The following is a 25,432-nucleotide window of genomic DNA, read 5'->3' on the forward strand; positions in this document are numbered from 1 at the left end:
CTGACATTTATTGTACCTTTGCTGTAGTCTTGTAACAAATCGCAACTTGCCAACTGTGATAGATGGGATTCCTGCAGATTTCCAAATACTGCAAAGCTTTCAACAGCCTACAACCATCCTGCGGAGGATCAATCTTGGGTTGTTACACGTCACTTGACTTTATAATAATTCTGATATGGGAGATTCAAGATGGTGGTAGTCTGAACAGTCTCCTATGTTGGGCTCTGTACCATATCTCAGGCAAGGTGGGCTCCTACTCCCACCCACCCCCACACTGTTAGTCACCCCTGAGGAAAATTTGTAGTATAAAGTGGGTAGAGCACCTAGAGCCCCTTTAAAATAGGATTTGGTAGATCTGGAGCTGAAATGAAGACATCTAAGGAAAGGGAGCAAGGGGACTGCAGCAGGCAGGGCACTCCCTTACTATGTCGGGCACACCTGCAACTGTTGCCTTGGCTCCCGCGGCAGCGCCTTTAAGTTCAGTGGAACAGCAGCATCTACTCATGGAGTTTGCAAAAGTCTGTGAAAGAATCAAAGGAGTGCTGGAGCCGATTACTGACAAAACATGAGCAGGAGATCCCGGCTCTGGATCAGCGCGTTAGAATCAGTGGAACAAGGGACCGTGGCCTTGGAGGCCACGATGGAGAGCTCCGAGGGGTGAGTCTGAACCTTGGAAGGCCAGGTTCGGGTCCTGCTGGAAAGTAGACGACCTTGAAAACTGCGGTTGGAGAAAAGATTGACGGATCATGGGTCTTCTGGAGCGTGAGGAGGGTGAAAACCTTGCGGAATTTCTCAGAAGGAATTGCTGGGGCTGGAAATCGAGTCGGACCGGGTGAGTGTGGAGCTGGCCCACCGGATCGTGATGCACGGGTACAGGCTGGCCCTGCGCCCTCGCCCAGTCCTAGTATGACTCCAGCACTACAAGGAAAAGCAATTAATAGTAGAAACAGCCAGAAGACTGGGAGGGCATTCACAGGCTTTGGTTTATAAAGGTTTCTGGATAATTTGTTTTATGACTTTTCTAGGGCCATAATTATGAAAAGGTAAATCTTTGATGTTGTTCTGAAAAAAAATTAAGAGATTTAATCATTCAGTATTCTATGAGGTACTCAGCAGGGTTATGTTTCAATTATGGGGGAGCTGTCTACAACTTTGACCCAGTGGAAAAAGTAAAAGAAGTTTTGAACTCGCTGAAATAATAGACTTTGACCAAGGGGAAAAGAGGAAAAGATGTGTGCAGACAATGGCATAATATATATTTTTTTATCTTCTCTTTCTTTGTCCTTTTCCCTTTTGGGTTCTTGGGCCTTATAGGCTTGGTATTGCATTGGTGTATAAGACGTGGTGGTCCTTTCTAAATTACATAGACATGTATCTGTCAGCAGTACTGATTAAGGCCTTTATATAGCCATGAGGGCCATATATGGTGGTCCAGGCACTCGGGGGGTGGGAGGCGGAGAAGAGGCCTAGTAACTACGGGTATAATACCTGTTGCTCCCATGGAGGTGCAGCAAGTGGATTAATGTAATGTAGTGCAATGTAATGTATTTAATCTTAGTGGATTGGAATTTTATTTAATACTATTTTATTTAATTTGAGTTTATTTGAATTTGGGTTAAGTAAATATGAGACATTTGAATCTTGAAGAGTAGTAGGCAGTTTATTGTTAACATTGCTGTAATACAATAGTACGATATTATTTCTACTTTTCTGTACTTTTATAACTTTTCGGGTTTTTTTAGTGAAAGAGTGAAACATTTTTCAATAAATATTTACATTTAAAAAATTATGATATGGATTCTTGATATTTTCACTTTGGTTATCTTGTTGTGTTACAGGTACCTTGAAAAGAAACGACTGCTTTTTCCACGGTTCTTTTTTGTATCTGATCCAGCACTTCTCGAAATTCTCGGTCAGGCTTCGGATTCTCATACTATTCAAGCACACCTATTAAATATTTTTGATAACATCAAAACTGCTCAGTTCCATGATAGGGTAAGGCACAGAACAAATAAGTTGAATGAATTAGATTCTTGCTTTCTATTGTTTCGTGTTAAGAAAAAAATTGAGATTAGTTCTGCAATTTTTTTAAAATTAGGGCATTAGAGGGTAGGTAGTCCACTATTGTGCTCAGACACTGTAATCACCTGGTGTAGTGCAAAAAGGAAAATCAAGCCAAGAGGATAACTGGTATTTAATAAAAGCTGACAGATTTATGTCCATTTATTTAAAAGAACTTAAAATTGAAGAGTATACATTAAGCATTTGCTGCTGGTGCCTCAGAAAACCAAACAATATATGGCACACAGAGACATGGGAAATCTGCGCCAGGACACAATCTAAACTCCAGGATCAATTTGAAATTCATATTCTCTAAATTAATTTTGAGGTCATTGAGAACTAATTTAATGTTACAATCCCCCTGGAGACCAACACCTTTTAAAAAAAGGTATTTTAATTTGAGTGATTGTCCTAAAAAGACCATATACAGGAAAATCCCTGTTATCTGTAGTTCTCAGACCATCAATAGACAATAGGTGCAGGAGTAGGCCATTCTGCCCTTCGAGCCTGCACCACCATTCAATATGATCATGGCTGATCATCCTTAATCAGTATCCTCTTCCTGCCTTATCTCCATAACCCTTGATTCCACTATCCTTGAGAGCTCTATCCAACTCTTTCTTAAATGAATCCAGAGACTGGGCCTCCACTGCCCTCTGGGGTAGAGCATTCCACACAGCCACTACTCACTGGGTGAAGAAGTTTCTCCTCATCTCTGTCCTAAATGGTCTACCCCGTATTTTTAAGCTGTGTCCTCTGGTTCGGCACTCACCCATCAGCGGAAACATGTTTCCTGCCGCCAGAGTGTCCAATCCTTTAATAATCTTATATGTCTCAATCAGATTCCCTCTCAGTCTTCTAAACTCAAGGGTATACAAGCCCAGTCGCTCCAGTCTTTCAGCGTAAGGTAGTCCCGCCATTCCAGGAATTGACCTCGTGAACCTATGCTGCACTCCCTCAATAGCCAGAATGTCTTTCCTCAAATTTGGACCAGAATTGCACACAATACTCCAGGTGAGGTCTCACCAGGGCCCTGTACAGCTGCAGAGGAACCTCTTTGCTTCTATACTCAATCCCTCTTGTTATGAAGGCCAGCATGCTATTAGCCTTCTTCACTACCTGCTGTACCTGTATGCTTACCTTCATTGACTGGTGTACAAGATCTCTCTGTACTGCCCCTTTACCTAAATTGATTCCATTTAGGTAGTAATCTGCCTTCCTGTTCTTGCCACCAAAGTGGATAACCATACATTTATCCACATTAAATTGCATCTGCCATGCATCTGCCCACTCACCTAACTTGTCCAGGTCACCCTGTAATCTCCTAACATCCTAATCACATTTCACCTTGCCACCCAGCTTAGTATCATCAGCAAATTTGCTAATGTTAATACTAATACCATCTTCTATATCATTAATATATGTTGTAAAAAGCTGCAGTCCCAGCTCTGATCCCTGCGGTACCCCACTGGTCACTGCCTGCCTTTCCGAAATGGAGCTGTTTATCACTACTCTTTGTTTCCTGTCAGCAACCAACTTTCAATCCAAGTTAGTACTTTGCCCCCAATACCATGCGCCCTAATTTTGCTCACTAACCTCCTATGTGGGACTTTATCAAAAGCTTTCTGAAAGTCCAGGTGCACTACATCTACTGGACCTCCCTCGTCCATCTTCAGAGTTACATCCTCAAAAAATTCCAGAAGGTTAGTCAAACATGATTTCCCCTTCATAACTTCATGCTGACTCTGACCTATCCTGTTATTACTATCCAGATGTGTCGTAATTTCATCCTTTATAATTGACTCCAGCATCTTTCCCACCACTGAGGTCAGACTAACTGGTCTATAATTTCCTGCTTTCTCTCTCCCACCTTTCTTAAAAAGTGGTACAACATTAGCCACCCTCCAATCTGCAGGAACTGATCCTGAATCTATCGAATGCTGGAAAATAATCACCAATGCAGCCACGATTTCTCGAGCCACCTCCTTCAGCACCCTGGGATGTAGACCATCCAGCCCCGGGGACTTATCAACCTTCAGACCTAACAGTCTCTCCAACACCAATTCCTGGCAAATATAAATTCCCTTAAGTTCAGGTCCTTCAGCCACTGTTACCTCAGGGAGATTGCTTGTGTCTTCCCCAGTGAACACAGATCTGAAGTACCAATTCAATTCTTCTGCCATTTCTTTGTTCCCTGTAATATATTCCCCTGTGTCTGTCTTCAAGGGCCCAATTTTAGTCTTAACCATTTTTTTTCCTTTCACATACCTAAAAAAGCTTTTACTATCCTCCTTTATATTTTTGGCCAGTTTACCTTGGTACCTCATTTTTTTCTCTGCGTATTTCCTTCTTAGTAATCCTCTGTTGTTCTTTAAAAGCTTCCCAGTCCTCCATTTTCCCACTTATCTTTGCTATGTTATACTTTTTCTCTTTTAACTTTATATGTTTCTTAACTTCCCTTGTCAGCCACGGCCACACATGCCTCCTCCGAGAATCTTTCTTCCTTTTAGGAATGAACTGATCCTGCATCTTCTGCATTATACACAGAAATATCTGCCATTGTTCCTCCACTGTCATTCCTGCTAAGGTATTGCACCGTTGAACTTTGGCCAGCTCCTCCCTCATAGCTCCATAGTTACCTTTATTCAACAGAAATATTGTCACTTCCGATTGTACCCTCTCCCTCTCAAATTGCAGATTGAAGCTTATTGTATTACGGTCACTACTTCCCAATGGCTCCTTCACTTCGAGGTCCCTGATCAATTCTGGTTCATTACACAATACCAGATCCAGAATTGCCTTCTCCCTGGTAGGCTCCAGCACCAGCTGTTCTAAGAATCCATCTCTGAGGCACTCCACAAAGTCTCTTTCTTGAGGTCCAATACCATCCTGATTCTCCCAGTCTACCTGCATGTTGAAAATTGATTGTGGTAACAACAATCAATTACTCGCTCACTCACTTTCTTTCTGTCTTGAACTCTCCCTCTCTCTCTCTCTTAGTGATCTGGCAAGCAACTCCTGCTTCGAGCGAGGTTATGTTTGAAGCAGCAACTAACATTGCATGGTGCTGTGTTTAGGTATGCTGTTAAGAATTCTATGAGGATATCCTATCTGAGTGTCATGGCCCTCTGTGGTGGTTCATTTCCTCTCTGCTAACCCATCCACGCTTACCTCCAAGTTTGTTCTGTCAAAGCATGGAAGGAGATTTCCTTTCCTCTGGATGATGTCTTCTGTGGTTGTGGTTGAGTGCCACAGTGTGACAGGCCATTTTGAGTTTGAAGCATCTGAAGTGATGTCGGTAAGTTTTAAATATAATACCTGTGACATGAATGGCAGAAGGTTCCGGCAGTTACAAATACTTCCATCCCTCAGGACACATGATTCCCAAAAGCCTGGCTGTATATTTAGTGGAAGTGAGGAATGGAAGATTGTAAGAGAAAGTTGCCCTAAGCCATTTGACACTACTAGTTTTATCTTCCCAGAATCAGTCAAAGGCAATTCTTGTTCCCAATGGCTTTCTTTTTGCCCTCCAAGCTGGATAACTTCTGATCCTTGCATGGAATTTCACTGTGATGGTTACCCTGGGCATTGCTTCCTCTAGCCAAAGCTCGCTGAATCAATTCCTCACATACTTGATCTTTTCAACCTAAGTGTGAGTTCCCTCGGGCCTTTAACGTGATATATAATAAAAACAGCATTTTCTCTCTTTCACGGTGTAGGACTGGTGGTGGTTCATCCACAACCACCTGGTGAAGAAGCAGCGCTCCAAAAGCTAGTGCTTCCAAATAAACCTGTTAAACTATAAACTGGTCTTGTGTGATTTTTAACTTTGTACATTCCAGTCCAACACCGGCATCTCCAAATCATCATCTACTCTGAATTCAATAGATAGTTTAAAGGGGAACTGTGGTTATAGAAGCTGACATCCCTAACACCTCAACGAGAGTAATAGTTTACCTACAGTCATTGCAAATACTCTTGCCTTTGTCTACAGGTATGAACATCTTGCACCTTACTTCTACTTACAAACCCATGTCTCCCTTTAACCTTTGATAACAAGTAATCCAAATCTGTGGTTGGGCAGAATTCAGAACAGCTCAAATACTCCCCTTCATTTCTGCATTTTATCCCAAGTTAAAGTTACAGTCCTGAAATATAACACTTTGATAAAAATCCTAATTCTAACAGTTGAGATTAACACATGATCATCTAGGAACCAGTTGTCATTAAATTATTAATTAAACTTTATGTGACTCTGTATTACCAGTTGTACGACCGTATTTTGGCTGTTTCTTCACGAGAGGGTGAAACCATCGAATTAGATAAGCCTGTCATGGCAGAAGGAAATGTAGAAGTCTGGCTAAATGCTTTGCTCGTGGAATCTCAGAAATCGCTCCATTTGGTCATTCGTGCTGCATCTATGAGCATTCAGGACACTTCCTTCCAACTGGTTGAGTTTCTTAACTATTATCCAGCACAGGTATTTTTCTAATTGAAAGTCTGCAATCTATTCTCAATTTTTTTATTCATTCCAAGCTCATTGGACCTTAGAAAAGATTTTGTTAGAATTTCCCCTTATGTTAGTCTCTTTAAAATTATCCTGAAAAAACACAATTACGGACATTTTATATTGTGAGGATCCAGTGAATTTCGATTATTATCGGTTTCTCTTTCACAATCATTTCATTAACATACAGTCTGAAATATTGTCAGATAAACTCTTAATATATAGTTGCTTTACCAACTTGTTTAATTTCAGACGCTAGCTATGCTGGATTTCCATCTGTTATGAACTAAAGGTTTCTTCTCAAACTAAAAATTACAGTCTAATGGGTCAAACTTGATTAAATTTGAAGTAAACTTACAAAAACATGGCATTTGTTTAGCTCGATTATAGAACTTTATCCACATCTGTTCAACATTAAACAGTTTTCTGTAAAATGTACTCTATTTCAGATTATATCAAACTCCAATTTTCCTTTCACAGGTTGGATTGCTTGGAATTCAAATGATCTGGACAAGAGATTCAGAGGAAGCATTAACCAATGCCAAATATGACCGAAAAGTCATGCAAAAGACAAATCAATCTTTTTTAGACTTGCTGAACACTCTCATTGACATGACAACAAAAGACTTGAGTGCTATGGACCGTGTGAAATATGAGACTCTTATCACTATCCATGTGCACCAGCGAGACATCTTTGACGACCTGGTAAGAATTAAAGATAAGTAGCATCCTTTTTTATTAAAACAGAATAATAAAATTGTTTTAGTGATGAAAGGTTCTGAAAAGAAAGTTTGAAACCTAATATATCCTTTGGTGAAATGCTGACAATGATAAAGCAATAAAATAACAATGATACCCACTATATTCTTATTTATATTGTTTTGTTTTAGGTAAAACAAAATATAATATTGAAAGATGTCTTCATTTGGTTCACAAAAAAAAAGTGGACACAGCTGTTACCAAATCGATAGTAGAAAATTTGGAGATAAACTAATAGTTAGAACTCCTTGGCATAGTTCTTAACATATAAAGTCAAAATTTGATGGAATGCAAGACATTCTTACCTCTGTATGTTTTTTACCACTGCTATGTCGGCTTAGTCCATCATTAGGATTATTCAATAATTCCAATGTCCAATTTTTCACTATTGTGATAGATGTAGTTAAATATTGTAAGATGTTTTTTGAGTGATTGTTGTTTTCATTGTAGTACTTCCAAATTGCATACAGTTTTATCCTGTTACATCTGTGGGAATATTATACAAGCGGGAACAGATAAATCTGTCTCTCAAACCTGTTCTATTGTTCTGTCAGAACATAGATGATCTTTACCCTAATTTAATTTACCTGCCCTTCGCCTACTCCCCAGGTGGTTTTACTTCGTAATAACCTAGTAGTCTCAGTCTTAAAAATATAAATTGAGCTAACATATACAGCCTTTCCGGCAAGCGAGTTTTAGATTTTGACAATTATGAAAATATATTGTCAGACCAACACCATTACCTTCCATCCTCAAAGCAAATTCTCTTCTCAAATCACTGACTCCATCTCTATCTGATGCGAAAATGCTGTTCACAAAATGTGCTGTGATAAATTGCCAAGGTTTATGCAACACCATTTGCCAAAAATATGATCACTACTGCAAAAGGGGCAAAGACAATTTGTGTCACTCTCTACTCTCCTGTTGCTGCAACTTCCATCCACACCTTTACTCCCTCTAGATATGAGATTTGAGCACATTCTGGCCAGCTTGCCATTTCCATGCCACATTAAGTTGATGCCATCCAAACCTCCTAACTCACACCAGTTCATTACTCACTGTTAGTTTTTATTTGCTGAATTACATTGGCTTCAAGTTAAGCTGTAAAGACTCTTTAAAAGTCTATTTCTGTACTTTTATAAACTGAATATGGAAATGAGAAAGAACAGTTAAAAAAATGTTTGAAACAGTGGCTGCAGGTTTGAAAGGAAATAACCCAAGGCAGGCACTGTAAATAACTGTTTGAACAAGCAGTAATTAACGTTCAATTTGCAAGCAGTAATTAGCGTCCAGATTATAGATGATCTGGAGCAGAGTGTATGTACCAATGCATCTCCTGTGCACAACAAGAAATTAATTGTTAGTTAGTTCCTCTTTTCAATGTATTGCAAATGTTTTGGAAGCTGGGTTGATATATTTGTGGCCTGGAAACTATGTGAAAACTTTGTCTTGCAGTGTCGCTTGCACATCAAAAGTCATACAGATTTTGAATGGCTCAAGCAATGCAGATTTTACTTCAGTGAGGATTCAGATAAGATGCTAATCAAAATTACAGATGTTGGATTCACATATCAGAATGAATTCCTCGGTTGTACGGATAGATTGGTCATAACACCCCTGACTGACAGGTGAGGAAATTGAACAGCCTGATGCTGAAATATTTCTCATTTCATATTTTTAAAAAACTAATTCATTCAGGAGATGTGTGTTGCTGGCAAGACCCTTGAGAAGGTGTGAATAAGATGTCTTCTTGAATCGCTGCCTTCCCAGAGTCATGTTGGGTAGACATTTTCACCTGTTGATAATGAAGAATGGTGACAGATTTTCAGTCAATTGACATGTGACTATCAGGTACACTTAAAAGTAGTTGTGTTTCTCTGCTTCAGTTGTCTTTGTCCTTCATATTTTTGGCAAATGGTGTTTCATAAACCTTGGCAATTTATCACAGCACATTTTGTGAGTGGCACACCTTGCAGGCATGGGTTTAGTGTGAATATTTGAAACAATGGGTGGGGTCCTGGTCAAGTGGTCTGCTTTCTCCTGAATGGTGTGGAACTTGTTGAGCAGTGTTGGAGCTACACTCGTCCAAATGAGTAGAGAACATTCCACTGCATTCCAATTGTGCCTTGTCAAAAGTAGGAAAGACTTTATTGATTCAAGGAGAGTTACTCATGCATAAATCCCAATCTCCAATTACTATTGGATCCACAGTAGTTTTGTGACTAATCCAGTAACTTTAGTGGTGATCAGGTCGGCATGGACAGGTTGGACCGAAGGGTCTGTTTCCATGCTGTACTTCTCTATGACTTTATGACTCTATGGGGAATTCTTTTTTTTTTGCAGGGAGGTTATTAGGCTCTCTCTTGAGATGACTGGTGCATGGCTCTAATCTAGACTCTGGTACATGGCATTACCTTGAGAGTTTGTTTCTCATTCATGGGATAGGCCCCAATTATTACCCATCTCTAAATGCCCTTGGGAAGGTGGTGCTGAACAATGACAGTGCTGTTAGGAAGGGAATTTTCAGCATTCTGATCCAGTGCAAGTGAATGCAGCCCCAAGTCAGATTGATGTGTGGTTTGGAGGAGAACTTGCATACAGTGTTGTTCCCGCACATCATCTACCTTTGTCCTTCTAAGTGGGAGAGGTCACAGTCTTAGAATGTGTTATTGAAGATGCCTTGGTGAGTTACCATATTTCATTACATAGATGATACATGCTGTTGCTACTCTGTATCAGTGATGGCAGAAGTGAATGTTCAAGGTAGTGCCAATCAAGTGAACTGTTTTGTCCTGGTAAGGTTGGAACTTCTTGAGTGATGTTGAAGCCAGCCAAATGGACAGTATCCTATCAAACTCTTGACTCATAACTGTGGGCAGATGTTAAAGAGAAAGTACTTTCCACAGAAAAGTGAGCCTCTAACGTGATCTTGAGCCATAGTATATATATGCCGGTATGATTCAATTTCTGATTTTGACAATGGAGGATTCTGTGGGCAGTAATGCCATTGAATTGAAGCTGCATATGGATAAAGGCATTTTCACTATCTGAAGCATCACAAATGATGCTGAACACTGCAATCATCAGTGAACATCTCCAGTTCTGTCTTTATGATGGGGACAAGATCTTTGATGAAGCAATTGAAGAGAGTTGAGTCTAGGGCATTTTCATGAAGAACTCTGGCAGTGATTTCCAAGGACTGAGATCCAAGATGATTGATGACCAAAAACTGCAACCATTTTCTTTGTGCAAAGTACACCTTTAAACAGTGGGAAGTTGTTCCTCTTGATTTCCATTGACTTCAATTTAACTGGGGTCCTTTGGTCATGTCATATTAGGATCAAGGGCTGCCACTCTCATCTCACCTTTCAAATTCATTTGTTTAGTCCATGTCTGGATCGTGGCTATAATGAGGTTAAGGACCGAGTACTTGTAGCAACATCCCAACTGAGGTCAATGTGCAGTTTTTCGGTGAATCAGTACCACTTACTAACACTATCAATAACACAGTCTTTCACTTTCCTGGTGTTTGAGCTGATTGAGCAGGTATTGACTGGATTTGATACATGCTGTAGTTTACATCTAGCTCTCGCTGCTGGAGTTGTTGCTGCTGCTTCTCTAGTCCCTCATGAGCAGCCAAGCATAAGATTGAGAGCTGGGGATTAGATATCAAAGGTAAAAAAAACCTAAATCATAGCAATTGACCTCCAAACTACTGGAAATCATCTGTAAAGGGTAAAAGGATTCTCTCAGAGAAGGTCCCTGTGAGCCAAACTCCTTTCAAAGACAGCTGCCTCTTTGTCTGATCTCAGTATTTAAAGAACTTTTCTTTGATGATGTGCTTTATTCTATCAACTGCCACTTCCATGTCACTTTATGTTTCCAAGACACTGTCACACACACACACACACACACACACACACACACACACACACACACACACACACACACACACACACACACACACACACACACACACACACACACACACAGACTTTAGTGCCAGGAAACAGCAATTGACAGGAGCCAAAATATGAAAATTGTGACAGTGGGTTCAAATTCAACTTGATTATGTTGGGTCAGGCCACTCTTCATTCTGTGGCTGCATTCCTTATTGTATTTGAAGTACATTTCATGAGTACTCATCATGTGAGCAGAGTTTTGAAATTATGTTTCACCCTCAAGATAAATACAGTGATGGGGAGGAATCTTATGGAACCCATTTCACATTCATTTAAAGAAGGTGTGATCAGTTGGTTTTGTTTCGGTGTGTCTGAGGTCTTTGTAGAACTCTGTGGCGGAAAGGAAGAAATAACAGCTCACATTGAGGCTTGGACTGACAAGCACAAATGAGATGGCATGGGGCTGGTGGGTGAGTGGTAAGTGTGGGGATAGGGATGGAAGGTAGCAAAGCCAAACAACAGTTGTGTGGAGTCTGCGTGTGGAAATCTGCATTGGGAAAGGCCGAACATTTAGAGTATGGAGAGGTGGTGGGTGCAGTCAGTGTAGATAAACAAAAGCCAAAAAGGCAGGAGTAGTGCTGTTCACATGAATGGCGAGTGGGTCAAACTGAGGTTGCAGTTTGTGTCACTGAAACAGACCTACGTCACTGTAACAGACCTACGTCACTGAAACAGACCTACGTCACTGTAACAGACCTAGGTCACTGTAACAGACCTACGTCACTGAAACAGACCTACGTCACTGAAACAGACCTACGTCACTGTAACAGACCTACGTCACTGTAATAGACTTACGTCACTGTAACAGACGTACGTCACTGAAACAGACCTACGTCACTGTAACAGACCTACGTCACTGTAACAGACCTACGTCACTGTAATAGACTTACGTCACTATAACAGACCTACGTCACTGTAACAGACCTACGTCACTGTAACAGACCTACGTCACTGTAATAGACTTACGTCACTATAACAGACCTACGTCACTGAAACAGACCTACGTCACTGTAACAGACTTACGTCACTGTAACAGACCTACGTCACTGAAACAGACGTACGTCACTGAAACAGACCTACGTCACTGTAACAGACCTACGTCACTGTAACAGACCTACGTCACTGAAACAGACCTACGTCACTGTAACAGACTTACGTCACTGTAACAGACTTGCGTCACTGTACCAGACTTATGTCACTGTAACAGACCTACGTCACTGTAACAGACCCACGTCACTGAAACAGACATACGTCACTGTAACAGACCTACGTCACTGAAACAGACCTAGGTCACTGTAACAGACCTACGTCACTGAAACAGACCTACGTCACTGAAACAGACCCACGTCACTGTAATAGACTTACGTCACTGTAACAGACCTACGTCACTGTAACACCCCTACGTCACTGCAATAGACCTACGTCACTGTAACAGACTTACGTCACTGTAACAGACCTACGTCACTTTAACAGACCTACGTTGCTGTAACAGACCTACGTCACTGAAACAGACCTACGTCGCTGTAACAGACCTACGTCACTGAAACAGACCTACGTCACTGTAACAGACCTAGGTCACTGAAACAGACCTACGTCACTGTAACAGACCTACGTCACTGTAACAGACTTACGTCACTGTAACAGACGTACGTCACTGCAACAGACCTACGTCATTGCAACAGACCTACGTCACTGTAACAAACCTACGTCACTGAAACAGACTTACGTCACTGTAACAGACCTACGTCACTGTAACAGACCTACGTCACTGAAACAGACCTACGTCACTGTAACAGACCTACGTCACTGTAACAGACTTACATCACTGTAACAGACCTACGTCACTGAAACAGACGTACGTCACTGTAACAGACTTACGTCACCGTAACAGACCTCCGTCACCGTAACAGATCTACGTCACCGAAACAGACCTACGTCACTGTAACAGACCTACGTCACTGAAACAGATCTACGTCACTGAAACAGACTTACGTCACTGTAACAGACCTACGTCACTGAAACAGACCTACGTCACTGTAACAGACTTACATCACTGTAACAGACCTACGTCACTGTAATAGACTTACATCACTGTAACAGACCTAAGTCACTGAAACAGACCTACGTCACAGTAACAGACCTACGTCACCGTAACAGATCTACGTCACCGAAACAGACCTACGTCACTGTAACAGACCTACGTCACTGTAACAGATCTACGTCACTGTAACAGATCTACGTCACTGTAACAGACCTACGTCACTGAAACAGACTTACGTCACTGTAACAGACCTACGTCACTAAAACAGACTTACGTCACTGTAACAGACCTACGTCACTGAAAAAGACCTACGTCACTGAAACAGACTTACGTCACTGTAACAGACTTACATCACTGTAACAGACCTACATCACTGTAACAGACCTACGTCACTGTAATAGACCTACGTCACTGTAACAGACCTACGTCACTAAAACAGACTTACGTCACTGTAACAGACCTACGTCACTGAAAAAGACCTACGTCACTGAAACAGACTTACGTCACTGTAACAGACTTACATCACTGTAACAGACCTACATCACTGTAACAGACCTACGTCACTAAAACAGACTTACGTCACTGTAACAGACCTACGTCACTGTAACAGACCTACGTCACTGAAAGAGACCTACGTCACTGTAACAGACCTACGTCACTGAAACAGACCTCCGTCACTGTAACAGACCTACATCACTGTAACAGACTTACGTCACTGTAACAGACCTACGTCACTGTAACAGACTTACGTCACTAAAACAGATCTACGTCACTGAAACAGACCTACGTCACTGAAGCAGATTTATGTCACTGTTAAAGACCTACGTCACTGAAACAGACTTACGTCACTGTGACAGACTTACATCACTGTAACAGACCTACGTCACTGAAACAGACTTACGTCACTGTAACAGACCCACGTCACTGTAACAGACCTACGTCACTGTAACAGACCTACGTCACTGAAACAGACCTACGTCACTGTGACAGACCTACGTCACTGAAACAGACCTACATCACTGTAACAGACCTACGTCACTGAAACAGACCTACGTGACTGTGACAGACCTACGTCACTGTAACAGACCTACATCACTGTAACAGACTTACGTCACTGTAACAGACCTACGTCACTGTAATAGACCTACGTCACTGTAACACACCTACGTCACTGAAACAGACCTAAATCACTGTAACAGACCTACGTCACTGTAACAGACCTACGTCACTGAAACAGACCTACATCACTGTAACACACCTACGTCACTGTAACAGACCTACGTCACTGTAACAGACCTAGGTCACTGAAACAGACCTACATCACTGTAACACACCTACGTCACTGAAACAGACCTACGTCACTGTAACAGACCTACGTCACTGTAACACCCCTACGTCACTGTAATAGACCTACGTCACTGTAACAGACCTACGTCACTGAAACAGACCTACGTCACTGTAACAGACCTACGTCACTGTAATAGACCTACGTCACTGTAACAGACCTACGTCACTGTAACAGACCTACGTCACTGTAATAGACCTACATCGCTGAAACAGACCTACATCACTGTAACAGACCTACGACACTGAAACAGACCTACGTCACTGAAACAGACTTGCGTCACTGTAACAGACCTACGTCACTGAAACAGACCTACGTCACTGTAACAGACGTACGTCACTGTAACAGACCTACGTCACTGTAACACACTTACGTCACTGTAACAGACCTACGTCACTGTAACAGACCTACATCACTAAAACAGACTTGCGTCACTGTAACAGACCTACGTCACTGTAACAGACCTACATCACTAAAACAGACTTGCGTCACTGTAACAGACCCACGTCACTGTAACAGACCCACGTCACTGTAACAGACTTTCGTCACTGTAACAGCTAGGGAGGAAGGGGAAGATAGATTTAATGAGGGCTGAAGGTCATAAAGGATTTGAAACACAATTCAGTCAGAAAGAACAGGGAATTATGTAATTTCAAGCTACGAGAGAGAGCTGCCTTGCTTATTTATGGCTTTTTATCGCCCATCGAAAACTTCTAAATTGTCAGGTGAGGTTATGATCCTCCTATGAAAACCTGTGCCTGTCATTGGCTGTGTTAGTTATCATAGAACAGAAAACAGTTCAGGCCCTTCTGCCCCCCCGCCCCGATCCATGCTGACCATGAATCTATTTGAAGCTATTTAAAATTAATCCCATCCTCCTGGACATTGTCCATATGCCTCTATTTCCTGCCTGTTCATGTGTCTGACTAAATGCCTTTTCAATTTTGTTAATGTATCTCCTTCTACCACCTTCCCTGGTAGTAAGTTCAAGACAACGACCTCCCTCTGTTTAAAAACATACCTTGCATATCTCCCTTAAATTTTCCCATCTTACCTTAAATCTATGCCCATAGTATTTGACATTTCCACCTGGGAAATAGAGTCCGACTAACCACCCTATCCATGCACTTCTCCATTTTATATACTTCTATCATGTCACCCCCCCTCAGCCTCTGACACTCTAGTGAAAAAGGTGCTAATGTATCCAATCTCTTCTTTCTGCTAATATCCTCCAGTCAAGGCAACATCCAGATAAACCTCTTTTGTATCCTCTCCAAATTGCGGAAAGATTACTTCATTTTTAAAACAATCAATCTACCTGAAATTTATTGTAAGTGTATTTACGGTGCTGTTCATTCAAGCACTGAGGAGAGTCTAGTTGCAGATGAGCTGAAGCCAAGGAGTGTGGAGACCTGCCAGGCAACAAGTAGCTGATAGTTCTGTGGAATGGGGACCCATTGTCAATGACAAAGGCCTTCTGCCTGCCAGTGACGAAGTGATTGGCTTCCAGGTAGCTGAACAGCTCAAGGGTATGACTGATGAGGCAGAAGCAATGGACATTTAAAAAGGGATGAATTGAATTTTCCACTTCAGTAATAAAACACCTTAAACCTGAAGAAAGTCATGCCTATTTCCCATATCACTTGTTGTAACCTATTGTTTTTAACCAATAAGAGACGATATAGGTGTAAACCAGTCACCCTGTACCTTCTGCGTGCAAGTGGAAGTATTTAGAGAAGGAAAATTGGGGAGCAGCAAGACCTGACCAGCACAAAGGATCAACTCTCAAAACCCTGACCATTGAAATGCCTTTCCAGTCTTTCCTTCTACCCATCACACACCTGCCTTTTGTGTTTGTATGTATAATCTATCTATATGTGTGTATAGGGGAAATCTTATAAGGGAGTCAGAGATTTAACTGGTAGATTTACATGTCAATAGTTCATTATTGTTCACCTGTAGCTATTTATCCAGAATAAATATAATTCTTGAACAGCATGTAAATGGGCTCATGATTTTTTGTGAACCACATGCAATCACTTGTTGAGGGAGTGCAATCACTTTGAGTATGCCTTGTATAATTTCATGAGATGTGGGCTGGATCCCACAACTTTCTGACTCAGAAGTTTTTGGCAAGTCACTCACTTGATAGCATTCTTGTCTCTGATTCATAGATTGAACACTTAGCATTCAGCAAGATGTTTATTTGTCGGAACAGTTTATGACCACATGTATTATTCTGGTTATTTCAGATGTTACATTACTCTAGCTCAGGCACTTGGAATGAATATGGGAGGAGCTCCTGCTGGGCCCGCAGGGACAGGCAAGACGGAAACTACCAAAGATATGGGCAGGTGCCTTGGGAAGTATGTGGTGGTCTTCAACTGCTCAGATCAAATGGACTTCAGGGGACTTGGGAGAATTTTTAAAGGTGACTGTTCAACTCAGAGAATTGTTTCCATGCTTTGTTAAACTGATTTTGCTTAGATTTGTATACTAAAATTTAAGGCAGCAATAGAAAATGCCACTATTTGGAATGCAACTATTTTTCTGTTAGCTTTTTCAAACAATTATTACACATTTTTCTCCTTATTGAGTTCTTTGCCTCCTTGCATCATGCACTATGCAAGGTGAAGAATGCTGGTGAATAACTTATCGGCCTTGGCTCATTCTTTACTCATATTGCCCACTAGATGGCCACTAACAAGCAACTCACTTATTTTGTGGTCAACAAAAGCTTGTGATCCTTCTGTGATCAATGAAACCTTATTTTGTTTGTATTGATCAAAGTATTGATCTTTTGATAGAATTTAAATGATTAACATTGTACACCAAAAACGGGCATGCACTTTTTTTTTGCCCATGTGACAGTCATTAAGTATATCACTTTGAGTATTGTATTTTTTAGAACTAAATTGCACAATATTTATTTTGTAAATGTGGCAAAGTTGAATGTTTTTGAGCATTGCCTGCACAAAACTCAATCTGTCATATATACATTTTTTTAGCAACGCAACCTAGCTACTTTTTTTTATGCATAAGCCCATATTTTTCTTTACACTTAGGGATTAATTTGGTTTTGTTTTGTGAAGGTTTCAATAATAAAGATAATGAATGCAGATGCAGTAAGGAGTGAAAAGATATTAGGATAGCAGGAAAGTGGAGTTGAGGACAAAAATGATCAAATGGCAGAATAGTAGCCTGCGACTGCTCCGAATTCATATTTTAACTGACATTTTATTCAGGTACATTTTCTGATATGTCAAAATGTGCGATCTGCTTGCATTTTAGCACAAAGTTTTGTAGCTAATTGCAAATGGTCAAATACACATTCTAACAATCTTTGCAAAATAAGTTGAAAACATTCAGTTTTTGATACGTTAATTCTGTGTAGAAGAAGATACAAAATAATTCGTGCTAATACACATGTAGTTCATATATTTTCATGGAGCCTGCAGCTTGCCTTTAGGAAACTGCAGCAATTTTGTTATGTCTATTATAATTAATTTGTAAATTTATATTCATGAAATAAGAGATTAGCAGAATGTTTGCTGCATGTCCACTTTGATAATTAGTCATAGGTTGCTTTTAATATGAAAGCAAGTGGATATCCTCAGTGTTTTTACACTGTCTGTCAGCTTTGTTCAACAACTGTTATAAAATGTAATCATTTATTATTTACCTTTAATAGGCCTAGCACAGTCTGGATCCTGGGGTTGCTTTGATGAATTCAATCGTATTGATCTACCAGTTCTCTCAGTTGCTGCTCAGCAGATTGCTGTAGTACTGACATGCAAAAAGGAACGTAAAAAGAATTTCATCTTCACAGATGGAGATTCTGTAGAAATGAATGCTGAATTTGGAATTTTTCTCACTATGGTAAATCCAGTTAATTAAAAATGTAAAAGGAAGAAAACTGTGCTAATGCAATTTATGAAAAGACAACTTGCTCATTTTAATATCTGATGCAATTAGCTAGAGTATCACTTCACATTTGATGTTCATGATATTGTATGGGGCTAACTTGGCCTTGTACAGACTTCCAAGAACACTTGCAGCATTTAAGAATAAGCATTGACTAAGTCATTTTTCAATACGGTTGCGTAAGAATATAAGATATAGAAGCAGAGTTAGGTCATTCACCCGTTGAATATGCGCCACCATTCGATCATGGTGCCTTGTTCCTAATCTTTGATGTCTTTTCTATTCATGAATATATCTATTTCTGTCCTAAAGACACTTGATGACTTGGTCTTTACAACTGTCTGTGGCAGTGAGGTGAACAAATTCACCACCCTCTGACTGAAGAAATTCCTCTTCGTCTCAGGGTTCCAAAGGAAATTCCCTTCTCTCTGAGGCAGTACCTTCTGGTCCTAGTCTCTCTGAGTAGTGGAAACATCTTCTCCACTCTATCTCGACCTCTCAGTATTCTGTAAATTTCATTCAGATCTATCCTCATCCTTCTAATCTCTCTTGAGTACAGATCCAGAGTCCTCAGTTGCTCTTCATATGATAAGCTTTTCATTTCTGGGATCATTCCTGTAAACTTCCTCTGGACCTCCTGTAACCTTCCTTAGATACAGAGCCTAAAACTACTCAACATAGTTCAAAGGTAGTCTGACCAGAGCCTTTTGCCGCCTCAGCAATACATCCTTGCTCTTGTATTTTAGTCCTCTTGAAATGAATGCTAACATTGCATTTGCCTTCCTGACTGCCAAATGAACCTGCATATTAACCTGATGATAGCTGCAAAAGTCAATTTTGTCTCCAATATTTAACCAGTGATGGCAAAATGGAATTTGATGGATTCACAGATACAGGAAGCAGAATATAAGAAGTGTATTGCTTTGGTACATGTGAAGATGGAGACTGTAAGAGCCAACAGGGGATTGCTGTTCTCAACTGATGGTAGAATGAAGTTTACCAATGAAACAAAAGCAGTATGGCTGAAGGTGGCAGAGGAGGTCAGCATTGCACACCTGGATTCCTTAACCATGATTGATGTAATTACATAAATAGGGTTGGACATGTAAATAAAATGACTTCGATAAGGACACTGTGTGTAAGCTGTCTCGGTTTGCTGATGAGATACGGATGGGAGGAGGCTGAAAGGTGGCTGTGAAAGGGTATTGATAGATTAAGTGAGTGCAAAAAATATGGCAGATATAGATAATGCGGAGGGGTTGATGTTATCCACTTTGGAAAATAAAATAGGAAACATTTTTAAATGTTAAGCAAGTGGGACGCATTGACATTCAAAGGGATCCAGGTGTCCTTCTAAGTGAATGACAATGAAAACATGCATACACAGCAAGCAGTTGAGAAAACCTATTATGTTAGCCTTTAGTACAAATAACTTGAATTAGAAAAATCAAGAAGTCTTAGTGCAATTGTATTAATCCTAAGTGAGACCATGCTGGAGTACTTTTCAGACTCTTTACCTAAAAAAACCCACCAACTTGTTTTTAAGAAACACCTTTAATGTCCCAAGGGCTCTGCAAGAACACTATAAAACAAGATTTGAAAGTGAACAGCATAAGAATGCATTAGTGTGGAAAAGCTGGGTTGTAAGGAACTTCAAAAAGAAGGAAAGAGAGGCAGAAAGGCAAAGAGATTGAGTGAAATAATTACAAAATTTAGAGAATAGGCAGCTGATGACATAGCTACAAATGGCAGAGCAGTTATACTTGACAATCCCCAACTGGGGGTTGCAAATACTTTGGAGGTTTGTCCGTAGGCAACAGATATCCATGGATTGAAGGGAGCAGTTTGAGCTGGACTCTTCCCTTTAAATATTCAATGGGTTTCATATTTTTCTGCTGTCAATCATCAAATTGATATGTTGCCTGGATTTTGTAGTTTAGTCATAATAATACTCAGTAGAAAGTCTCTCCTAGGTGAATTATCAGATTTTTAATAAATACTCTTAAGCCTGTGTCTCTAAATTGATAGAACCCTGGGTATGCTGGACGTCAAGAGCTACCTGAGAATCTGAAAATCAACTTCCGGTCTGTTGCTATGATGGTACCGGATCGTCAGATCATCATTCGTGTTAAGCTTGCCAGTTGTGGATTTATTGACAACATAACACTGGCCAGGAAGTTTTTCACCCTGTACAAATTGTGTGAGGAACAGCTCTCTAAACAGGTTTGTACATTGCAATTCTAACATGCTCAATCTTGATGTGCGGGTCAGGTGAATTGGACATGCTAAATTCCCCATAGTGTTAGGTGCATTTGTCGGAGGGAAATGGGTCTGGGTGAGTTACTCTTCGGAGGGTCGGTGTGGACTGGTTGGGCCGAAGGGCCTGTTTCCACACTGTAGGGAATCTAAAGCGTTCATTACCGCTTTAATCAAATAAAAGGGTTATATTGCAGTTTATTGCATTGTACTATGAGTATGCATATATAGTATTCTAATTCATTGGTCATTTTTTTCTCTCCATGTTGGAGGAGTATCTTCTATTGTACATTTGTGACCTGCTGTTAAGCATTCCAACTGTGCTTTTGAAAATGTAATTGTTTATCGGATGATGGTATCTCTGGCTGGGCGAGCATTCGTTGTCTGTCCTGATTGCTCAGAGGGCAGTTAAGAGTTTACCACATTTCTGTGGGCCTGGTGTCATGTGAAGGGAGGAAGTGAGGACTGCAGATGCTGGAGATCAGAGTCGAGAGTTTGGTGCTGGAAAAGCACAGCAGGTCAGGCAGCATCCGCGGAGCAGGAAAATTGATGTTTCGGCCATAAGCCTTTCATCAGGAATAATCAGGAATTCCTGATGAAGGGTTTACGCCCAAAACGTCGATTCTCCTGCTCCTCAAATGCTGCCAGACCTGCTGTGCTTTTCCAGCACCACACTCTCGATGCAGGACAGACCCCCAGGTAAGGATAGCACATTTCCTCCATTAAAGGACATTTGTGAAATGGATAGATTTTTGCAACAATCAACAATGATGACATAGTTACCATTATCAAATCATTGCAGAAAATAAATTGCACCATCTTTTCACCCTGGTGGGATCCAAATTCAAGTCCTCAGAGCATTAGCACGGGCACTGGATTACTATACTGGCATTTCCACTACATGCACCAATTTCCAATGTGTGGGCATACAAGCAATGACTATACCTCCTTTACCATCTACTTGGTGGTTCACTCCTAACCTCTGGCCTGTCCATCCAGGTCCCTTTCCTCCACTGTCAGGGGTCTGCCAGCCTTGACCCAAAGATGTCACCACTACTCCCCACCACCTACTTGGATGCAGCTACAATGATGGTCAGTGCACTTGGTGCACTGATCAGACCAAAGAGCTGCCAGCTATTTGATTGATTAGCTCTGCTTGCTGGTAGGACTTCCTCCCTCGTTGAGGGCACAGATGGCCCAGCTGGGGCTCACTAACAGTTCAGAGCCTGTTAAATTGCTGCTGGGCAAACTGGAGGAGATGGGGAAGCCTGGCTTCCCCCAGCATTTCTGCCACAAGGGTTTGAACCCTGGGGGCAACATAAAATTCCACCCATACTTTCTACTCAATAAAATCCTTTTGTTGTTTGACATACTTCTATTGATTCACTCTTGCATTTTGTGTTTTGTGGAAAAAAGAGCACCAATCAGTTAAATCCTGTCTACCTTTTAAAAATGCACCAAATATACCTGATTCTTATAGAAGAAAAGAAAACTGGTACTTTGAAAACTTTATTTGGGAGGATGGCGGGCAGAACCATCCCCAACCCCCAACCCCTGCCAACAAAATATAGTAAGGCGACAGTCTAGCCCCTAACCTTTATATTTATTTCAAGGCAAGTTTAAGGTGTTGTGTTCCAGATGGTCCACCACTAGACTTGAAGCAAACTGCACTTTAGTTTTACAGCACATTGAAAATACAAACCAAAGAGTGAATTGACATAATGTTAACTCTATTGAAATACTTAACAAGATAATAATATGGTTTAACCACTAATCATCAACTGTTCCAATGAAGGGAGCATTCTAGAAACACACGCTTGACAAGGCAATTTCACAAAACAGTTTTATTCTCACGTGCTGATTTCTCACTCTAACAGCAGAGAGACAGAGCCAGCCAGGAGAAAACTTCTCACTAACTGAAAGCAAAACTAAAAATACTCCTGGGTCCATCTGAGCACTGACTCTGCCCACTCATGTTTCTTTTGTCTAATTTTTAAACAAATTTAAAACTATTTACTATTTACCATGGAACAGACATCTCAAAAACAGGGTGGCAACATCTCTCTGCAAGAGGAACAGGACAGAACACATCTCTTAAAGAGCATAGTCTCAACACAGAATGGAGGAGGAGGAAGTTACGAGGGCTCAATGTTCCTAGGTCCTGTGCCTATTTATTTAATCACCTTCACCCAGCAGGGAATGGCATCTGAATGAACTGCAGATTAAGGAATTATCAATACAGCATTATAGTTCTGATTCAGACTTATCTTCCATAGGTGTACAGCTCCCCTTTGAGTTCATTGTAGGTGCTGAGTTTTTCATTGTAGGTGAATTTACCCATAAATACTAACACTAAATAAAAGATTTCACCATGTATCCTGACTAGGTGCATTATGATTTTGGCTTACGTAACATCCTGTCAGTCCTGCGGACACTTGGAGCTGCAAAACGAGCCAATCCCAATGATTCTGAGTCGACCATTGTTATGCGTGTACTTCGTGATATGAACCTCTCCAAGCTGGTAAGTCACGTTGTCCGTCTGTTTGGCACATCACAAAAAACCAGTTAAACACAATCCAGAACTGACCTTTACTGTGTTTGTGTTTTTCAGAATTTAATTGATTTCTGAAAATGTCAGAACAAAAGCTTCGTAAAATATGGAAAAATATTGACATTTTCTTACATTTAAATATGTGAACCTAAATATCTTCAAATTTGTTCATCCATAAAAATAAAAGGTATCATTGTGGTGCAAAATTGATGCTTTGTGATCAGTATTTTTACAGTTCAACAGGAACAAGAAGCAAAGCTGACAGTAACTAAATAGATTGAGTTTTGAAGAAGGATCATTGGCTTAAAACATTAACTTTGTTTCTCTCCCCAAAGATGTTGTGTGACCTGCTGAGTTTTTCCAGCATCTTTTGTTCTCTTCCCAGATTTCCAGCATTTGCAATATTTTGCTTTTGAAATAATGAATTTACTCTTTCTTCTTCCCAGAAGTATTTTTGAAAGTATTTCTATGTTGAGTAGAGTTGAAAACATTACGATATAAAATTCAAACTAAAATTTGAACCGTTAAAGACTTCATAATGTTGTTCAAATGTGATTACGATGTCAAAATATTCAACTTTTCCTAGATTGATGAAGATGAACCACTTTTCCTGAGTCTAATTGAAGATCTTTTCCCTGGAATTCACCTGGACAAAGCAGGGTATCCACAGCTGGAAGCTGCCATAGACAAACAAGTAAATGAGATATAAACCTCATTATTTGGTCAATGTCACATATGAAATATAATTTTAACAGTTTTGATCAAACCATGGTAACTATAAATTGGCAAAACGGTGATCTAATTCCACCATTCTTACAAATGCAAAATTGCATAAGCTAACTAGAGAATGAGAATGAACAGAATGTGTTATTATTATGTTATTTATCATTATTATATTTGGTATAATTGTTGACTTAATAGATCCTGAGACTTGCTCAGCCAGTCTAGATCATGGCTGCTTATCTATCTCAATGCTGTATTCCCACGTTAACCTCATATCCTTTGCTATCATTATGAACTAATCTAATATCGAAGATTCCTCAGCCTTCTGGGAGATTCACCATCTTCTAAGTGAAGGTCTTCCTCCTCATTTAAATCCTAAATGGCTTGTCTTTTATTGTGAAACTGTGTCCCCTGATTCTAGACCACAATCAGGAAAAATGTCCTTTTTACAAATACTCTTGTCTATCCATTTAAGATTTCTGAATGTTTCTGTGAGGTCACCTTTCATTTATCTAAATTCCAAACATTACAGGACCAGTCCCCATAACTGTTTCTTCATTACTCAGACGCTTCATCACTAGATTCAGTCAGGTGAACCTCCATTGCACTCTCTCAATTATCGTAAAACCATAAGATGTAGGAGCTGAAGAAGGCTCTTCAAGTCTGCTCTGCCATTCCATGAGATCATGACTGATCGAATAATCCTGAACTCCACTTTTCTGCCTTTTTTTCAACAATGCTCAATTCTCTTACTGATTAAAAATCTACCTCAGTCTTGAATATAAAAAAATGGCCCAATCTCTACAGCCCTCTGTGACAAAAAACTTCCACAGATTCGCAAGTCTCTGGGAAAAGAAATTCAGCCTCATTTTTGATTTAAGTAGAAGACCCCTTCCCCTGAGACTGTGCACTCTGGGGGAATTCAGCAAAGGGTTACTTGACCCGAAAAGTTAACTCTGCTTTCTCTCCGCTGATGCTGCCGGACCTGCTGAGTTTTTCCAGCAACTTTTATTTTTGTTGTTGCCGATGTCATCTAGTCTTGGACTTCCTTTACACAGGCAAACAACCACTCTGCATCTACCCTGTCAAGCCACGTAGAAATCTTATATGTTTCAATGAGGGTATCTCTCATTCTTCTAAACTAAAGAATGACCACAGGCCCAACTGATTCAACTTCTCCTCATAAGAAATCCCTCCATGTCAATGATCAGCTGAGTGAATGTTCTCTGAACTACCTACAATGCTAGTATATTTTTCCTTAGATAAAGTATCCAAAAAGGTTTAGAGTAGTCCAGATGTGGTC

General features: G+C 40.4%; 1 protein-coding gene across 2 annotated transcripts in view; it reads left to right on the forward strand.

Annotated features, from left to right (window-relative positions):
- The window catches only part of dnah5 (dynein, axonemal, heavy chain 5), a 352,727-nt gene that overhangs the window by 160,829 nt on the left and 166,466 nt on the right, over nt 1–25,432 (forward strand). For both annotated transcript variants that reach the window (XM_072575131.1, XM_072575132.1), the window contains 9 exons: nt 1,839–1,995; nt 6,329–6,541; nt 7,049–7,273; nt 8,783–8,955; nt 16,928–17,106; nt 18,367–18,554; nt 20,628–20,822; nt 23,242–23,376; nt 23,993–24,100. In XM_072575131.1, coding sequence (XP_072431232.1) covers nt 1,839–1,995; nt 6,329–6,541; nt 7,049–7,273; nt 8,783–8,955; nt 16,928–17,106; nt 18,367–18,554; nt 20,628–20,822; nt 23,242–23,376; nt 23,993–24,100 — 1,573 coding nt within the window. The remainder of the gene's footprint in view (nt 1–1,838; nt 1,996–6,328; nt 6,542–7,048; nt 7,274–8,782; nt 8,956–16,927; nt 17,107–18,366; nt 18,555–20,627; nt 20,823–23,241; nt 23,377–23,992; nt 24,101–25,432) is intronic.

The sequence above is a fragment of the Chiloscyllium punctatum genome, chromosome 8 (genome assembly GCF_047496795.1).
Source record: "Chiloscyllium punctatum isolate Juve2018m chromosome 8, sChiPun1.3, whole genome shotgun sequence".
NCBI lineage: Eukaryota > Metazoa > Chordata > Chondrichthyes > Orectolobiformes > Hemiscylliidae > Chiloscyllium > Chiloscyllium punctatum.